The following is a 7,283-nucleotide window of genomic DNA, read 5'->3' as shown; positions in this document are numbered from 1 at the left end:
AGCAGGAAAGAAAAAAAAAAGAGAGCTGGAAGATCCCAGCCAGCTGCAACTCTTCAAGAGCTAATTTGAGAGCACACGTGTCTGGTGTTCCAACACCAACTACCAGAATAGTCCAGCTGGGGATTTATTAGGATAAAGCCTTGTGCTGATCATTCAGAAGGATTTTCTGAAGTTAAGGCATTGAGGTAATGCATGCAGAAGCCTTTCACTGAGGAAATGCAGCAAGTATCAGAAAATTTACTTTCAGACAGTCATACATTTAGGTTACCCTGGAATTCCTGGGTATATTCAAAACTTTGGTGTTAGGGGAATGAAAAAATAAATTCTCAGCAATTCATTAACCTTGTGAGAGAACATCCACTACTTAAACTTGTAGCCTGCACACTGTTCACTGAAATCTCTCCAACTTTAACATGGATACGTTTGGGATTGTATTTTCATATTTACACACCGTGCCACTTAAGGAACCATTTGATCATCCAGGTCTGATCCCTGAAATAACCTTGTCTTGACAGATACTTGGCCACACGTTAGGTATATGAAGCATGTACAAATGCAGAATTCACCTCAGCTGGATTAGTCTGAACTAGGCTTGATAGTACTTGGTATTTTTTTCTTTTTAGCAGTTTGACTTGTTAGAAGATGATTGCTACACACATACACAGCATGTGCAAACTACAGAATAAAATTCCTTCTCTTTTGCTTGGGTCATCTGTCAAAAAGGTGTATAGCACTCAGCAAGATTAGATTCCTTTGAAAATGTTGTGTTTCATGGCATCCATGCATATGGAAGGAGTTCTCATCATGGGAAGGTTCCTCCACAGTGAACTAGTATGTGAGTTTAACGTGGACTAATTATCCCCCACCAACTTCCCATTTAAACACTGACACAAGTACTGCCATGGATATTTCAGAACTGCAACTTAATGTACTGCTCCTGATGTTCCTTTTCTCCCAGGCTCAGTTGGGGATCCATGAACATAATTTCCATCAACGCCCACTCCAAATTTCTCCTTGACATCTTTGTCCTACATGGCCTTTTCTCCAGCCCCTTACCAGTCTTTGGGGAATAACAGAAAAATATGAAAAGGACAGAAACACTGAGATACTGTCCTAGTTTTTGCTAGGATGGGGTTAATTTTCCTCTTAGTAGCTAGAAAGCACTGTGCTTTGGTTTCAGTGAGATTGTTATGAGAACAATGTTGATAACTACAAGGACACTGAGCTTGGGCAGTTTCAAAGAGCAGAGGACTGGGAAAGGGGAGTGGAGAAGAAAAGTGTACTAGTTAGTAAAACCCAGAATTGACAGTTGGATGTGCCAATAAGATATTCCAGATCATATCACGTCATGTTTAGGATATTAACCGGGGCTGATCGGAAAGGGGAGGATTCTCTCTGGCTCATTTTTTCCGGGATTTTGGTTTTGGGTTCCTTTTCGCTCCTCTGGGATCGTTATCAGCGGGTGGTGAGCAACTGTACTCTGCATCACTCGTGTATGTATATATATAGTTATCATCATTATTATTCTTATTATTTTAATTTTATTTTACTCTAATTATTAAATTGTTCTTATCTCAACCTACAAGTCTCCTGACCTTTACCCCTCCAATTCTCTCCCCAATTCCCTGGGTGTGGGGGGAAGGGGATGGCGGGGAGGCTGCGAGTGGCTGTGTGTTGTTTGGCTGCCAGCTAAGTTATAAACTATCACAGATACAAACCCATTCTAACATCCCACTACCACCACAACTGTACAAATGAGAGCAAATGAAAAAAAAAAATTGGGGCTATGCTTCTGCAGAAAGAGCTGCAACTCTTTAAACAACTTCTTAGGAAATGGTGGTTGTCACTCCTTGCACCTCATGATCAGTTCACTCTCCTGACTAACAAAGGAGAAGAGCATTAGCCAACACCAGCCTAAGTCCTAGAACAACCCTAAAACCACTGTAAAACAGTAAGAGCCAGAAGCACAGGCCTGGCTGACTAAGAGAAGTGACACTGTTCCTACTGCTGTCTGAATTCTGTCTGCATTTATTTACAGATGTACTGGATAAGGCTACTAGACTTCTTGCATTTGCTTTCCAGAGTACTCCTGGAGTGCTATGATATTAGACATCAGTATTTTTTCTTCACCACCTACCTGATTCTTGACTGTAGCTGGGGGCATACATATAGCCCCAATCTTCTGAGCTTCTTCAAAAAGGTTATCTACAAAGTAGTCACAGTTTTGTTCTGTACCATTCAAAATCTGATCACTGGTTCCTGATTTACACATCCTGCAGAACAAAGACACAAGTAAAAATGGTGCCTCAGAGAGCACACAAGAAAACAAGCAGCTACCCTAGAAGTTCAGTACTGGCAAGTGTAAAAGGCACTCTCCCCTGCACCCAGCTTACTTGGCTGTTACAAAACATCAGGTCAACTTTGTGTTGTGCCTTTTCTACAAACTTCTTAAGGATCTCTAACTGCTTCTAACTGCATTTCAGAAGCACAAGTTAAAGAATGACAATAGAAAAAGCGAATTCACCTACACAGAAGCTTCTAAACTTGGTATCAGAGCAAGGAATGCAAGTTGGATGATTTATACTCATAATTCAGACCATCAAACATTTAACTGCACACCAGTGAAAGGACTTCCTTAAAGTACTTCCATGATACAGGCTTGGGTGACTTGGGTTTTAAAAACCACATACATGATCCGAGGGCTGGAGCACCTCTCCTATGAAGACAGGCTGAAAGAGTTGGGGCTGTTCAGCATGGAAAAGAGAAGGCTCCGGGGAGATCTTATAGTGGCCTCCCAGTACCTGAAGGGACTACAAGAAAGCTGGGGAGGGTCTCTTCATAAGGGCGACTGATGGCAAAACAAGGGGACATGGGTTTAAGCTGAAAGAGGGTAGGTTTAGATTAGATATTAGGAAGAAGTTTTTCACTGTGAGGGTGGTGAGACACTGGAACAGGTTGCCCAAGGAAGTTGTAGATGCCCCCTCCCTGGAAGTGTTGAAGGCCAGGCTGGATGAGGCTTTGAGCAACCTGGTCTAGTGGAAGGGGTCCCTGCTGATGGCAGGGGGGCTGGAACCAGATGATCTTTAAGGGCCCTTCCAATCCTAACCATTCTATGATTCTATGATACAAGAAAATTGCCCCAGGATTTACTCCCCCACCCCCACTTGAACCTCCCGATTCCCAGCACCATCACAGAACCACCGTTACTGTCTTTGAAAGTACAGAAGAGAAACCCAGGAACAAGTGACTCAACACCACCTTAGCACACTGAAGAAATACAATAGAAGACTTCAATACTGTGGAGACTGCCAGAGTATTAAAAAAGATGCATCAAACACGTCTTTTTATAGAACATTGTATATGTGACAGCTGTTTCTGTTAAGATTTTCACCAATCAAAATGCAGAAATACGCAAGCTAAATGAATGATTATCTTCCAGTTTAGGTTCTTTGCACAGTAAGAGGATTATGCAGCTTTTGGTAAACATTCCTATTGGAGATTCAGAAAAGTCTATTTTCAGCAAGTCAGAAAGAAAAAGCCTAGCTCCTGAAAACTATAGTTTTACATAAAACTCTGCACTGAATTCAAGAGCAGCAATGCTTACTTGAATAGTAATTAGATACATTTGCATAAAAAGGAATCGTTTGCAGTGCATCTTTGCAACACTAAGAATCCCTACAGATTAACATCTTTAAACAAAAGAGAAACAACAGCATTAAAGAAGAAATTTCTAAAGTATGCTGTCCCCATTTTAGTTTCCCAATAGAACAAAAGAAACTCCAAGTGTTAATCTAGGTATTCACTATGCTTTACCTCGACAACATAACTGGAAAACCAAACACCTCCATATCAAATGTAGAGGTGCACAGTGAGTTAGCAATTTGTAAGGTTGCCTTTTAATTTTAAATACAAATATTTACACAGCTTCTTTTATCTAGGAAACATTCCAGCTATGTGAAAAATCTTTTAGCAAAACAAAATACTTTTTAAAAAAACTTAGGTATATGTAAAGAAAGTGGATATTGGAAAAAAATTTAAATTTAACATAGTTTGAGAAGTCATCACACGAACAGTGATAGGAAAGGAAGAGGAAAGAAGGGGAAACAGGCACCTACCATTCTTTCTTTACAGTTTTGATATTGTCCATGTCTTTCATTCCGATGCTTCACCTAATTATTAAAAGAAGATGGTTTAAAAAACCAGAAAGCAAATCCCATCAGACAAAATGCCCAGCAAACTTTGCCTCCTTTTGTAGCTGAAATGCTCTTTATAGTTTTTTTTCCTGCACTGATAGGACATTTAATCAGAAACCTCAACCTCCCCCCCACCAAGTCTCCAGATGGTTCTTTGTTTTCCTGCAGTTTCTAATTTAATGACACATGAACCATTCACCAGTTTCAGACATTCAAAAGGAAGATTACTTTTTCATAAATGTACTAAATAAATTCCACAACAATCATGTGAATTGAAAATACATGCCCATATTTATGAGGAAAAAAATATCACATTCCTTTTCTGAGCAGCATGATTTAAACTCTCCTGATTTTTTCACAACACTATGAGACAGTTGCAGAAAAACTGCACTGCCACTGCAGGCATCCCAGTGACCTTCACTTTAACAGTGTGCGCTATCAAAAGGCACCAAGCTCTGTCAGGTTCCTCTTCCTACCATACCCCAACACACTGGTGCAGCATCCCAGAAACTGAATTATCATTTCTGGTCTACCATTTAGCTGGATTTGCAAATACTAAATATACTACAGGATTAGTCTGCCAAGTCAAAAGAAATGAAGAATGCCATGCTGATCTCATTACCCTCGCTGCTGAGCTCTCTGAAAAAAGTTATAGAATGTCACAAAAACGCAGAGACTCACAAAAAAACTCTTGGAAAAAATAAAATCACCCAAAAATTAGACAAGCTCCCCAGGAGAGCAGAAATTTGAAGTTGCAGCTGTTTAAAGCATTATTCCTGAAGACCACTGGGTATGGGTTACATAGATGATGTTCTGCTACTGGCAGGTTTGGGACTAAGTCAAGATATTGTGCGTGGCTTTTAGAGAGCATCAAACTAAGCAGTGACAGCCATCACACTCCTGAAAAGGCAGTACACACAGCAAGACTAAAATAAATTTTAAGTGGTCTTGACATCTAATTTAAGAAGATGGAGAGGTTAGGGGGAAACAACATTCACTGCAGCACTAACAAAAACATCCCCATTCAGTTATTCAGTACCAATTCATGTTCCTCAGGAGGCTGACATTAGTATTCTTTCATCTTGAAAGTTAAATGCTTGTGAGACACATTCTGTACAAATGTATACAAGCTTTCAGAAAAGCCTCATAACAACCAGAAAGATTCAGTCAGTATGTCCATAACAGGTTTTAAAGTTCAGACAGCCTTCAATTTAACTGGTGCTGTTATGCATTAGGTCACAACATTATACTTAGCACACCTTTGACATGTCACACAAGATGTGGTGACAGCCTTTTTTTTTTCCCTCCACAAATGTTCTGCCAGAGCATTATATATGTCAGGCAAGCCCGTGCTGGTACATGATGACCTTTGAAGCGTATCTGATCACCATGCTTGGAACTTTGTACCTGCACTTGGGAAACACGAACTTTCAGTATCTAGTAAGTACAGTGAGTTTGAGAGTGCTTAAAAAATATATAATTTTTCAAACTTTTCCCAAATTAAGTTTTAACACACTTTAGCACAAAGTAAGTTTTTGTGCTTTGTGTTAGTGTGCTTATCTTCTAACCTTTCACTACTCAATAGACTACTCCCCAAAGCAACAAGAGCCACCTCCAGCCATCTGCTTTTGTGGATTCTCTGTGACTTGTCATCAGAGCTGTTAAAAAGAAACAGACACAATGAGACAGCTCTTCAAATTAATTCTTTTGCTACATTAGGCTGGCCTCAAATGTGCATGAATAGTATTCAAAATTAGTCAGCTGCAAGAGTTGCTGTTCCTTCTAAAGTACAACAGCAATTACACTTAGAAGAAATGTTTGTGTTACTATATCAAGGTGAAAAAAAAACCCCGACCTATACAGCATATTGATGTTTATTATGACCAAAAAGCCATTAGGAGATAGTGATCAGACTGCACTGCAAGCACTTCAGCTCAGCAAGCCAACCCAACTAGCAAAGAATCACAGAATTGCTCAGATTGGAAAAGACCTTTAAGATCATCAAGTCCAGTCATTAACCTCACACTGACAAGTCCCCGACTAACCCACGTCCCTAAGCTCTAGGTCTAGAGGACTCTAAAATCCCTCCAGGGATGCAGGCTCCACCACTGCCCTGCCAACCCCTTCCAATGCCTGAGAACCCTTTCAGCAAAGAAATTCTTTCTCAGATCCAATCTCAACTGCCCTTGGTGCAACCTGAGGCCATTTCCTCTTGTCCTGTCACTTGTTACTTGGTTGACACAAACAACCTCTCCCATCAATTTCTGACAAAGCATCCCTAGATGTCACTTAAAACATTAAAAGTTTTGGTACATATTTTTTGTGTCTGGGTTAAAAAGTATCAGAGAACTTAACTTCCACCTCTGGAAATTAAATCTAAAACACAGGGAGAAGCTGAAGCTGCCAGGAGCCCATCCCAGCTCCATCCAGTACCTGTGGTAGGACACTCCTGGCCCTTCCCAGCAGAGACCAGCTTCTGCCTCAGGGGCTCTCCACCTCCCCAGGCTCCATCCCCTAAATTACAGACTTAGCAGTTTCAGGAGATATTTTTTGTGCTCAACACTGTTAAGCCCACACATCCAGTTATTTTAATACAAGAAAAACAAAACAGAAACTGTGTTCGGTTCTTTCCTTGCTCTGAAGAGCAGAAATATTCAAGCAAGCACACGCAGCCCCCCCTCCCATGAAAACCTGTCATTACTAACTCCAGCAGAAGGGAAACTTCTCCAGTTTTAAAGCACTTTCAGCAGAGCACAGTCTGTCACTACACCACAGGGAAATCCTGACTGAAAACCGCACCGAACCGTGTGACAAGGAAACGAGCAGCTACAAGAGAAACGGCAAGAGCAAACTAAAAGCAAGATGAGCATCAAACCTTAACGGCCTGACCGTGACTGATACGCTGAGGGAAGAACCTGCGCATGGCGTGACCGTCTCCTCTCCAGCTGCCTGGAAGGGCCGAGCATTTTGGGAACAGACCTGTGTCCCCCCGCCCCGGACTCCCCGGCCGGGCTCAGCGCGGCGACACCCCGAGCAGACGCCCCGCGCCTCCTGGCAATGCCGCTGCCCGGAATCCCCCCTGCCCGAGCG

At 41.5% G+C, this 7,283-nt stretch overlaps 1 protein-coding gene across 1 annotated transcript in view; it reads right to left on the bottom strand.

Annotated features, from left to right (window-relative positions):
• The window catches only part of UBXN2A (UBX domain protein 2A), a 14,714-nt gene extending 10,550 nt beyond the window's left edge, over positions 1–4,164 (bottom strand). The window contains exons 1-2 of the mRNA XM_010166851.1: positions 4,116–4,164; positions 2,138–2,273 (exon numbers count right to left, since the gene is read on the bottom strand). Of these exons, the coding sequence (XP_010165153.1) occupies positions 2,138–2,273; positions 4,116–4,156 (177 nt within the window). The 5' untranslated portion in view covers positions 4,157–4,164. The remainder of the gene's footprint in view (positions 1–2,137; positions 2,274–4,115) is intronic.
• Between the last annotated feature and the right edge of the window lie 3,119 nt (positions 4,165–7,283).

The sequence above is a fragment of the Antrostomus carolinensis genome, unplaced genomic scaffold (genome assembly GCF_000700745.2).
Source record: "Antrostomus carolinensis isolate BGI_N321 unplaced genomic scaffold, ASM70074v2 scaffold25034, whole genome shotgun sequence".
Lineage (NCBI taxonomy): Eukaryota > Metazoa > Chordata > Aves > Caprimulgiformes > Caprimulgidae > Antrostomus > Antrostomus carolinensis.
The sequence above is the reverse complement of the archived record's forward strand: the minus strand, read 5'-3'. Positions and strand labels throughout refer to the sequence as shown.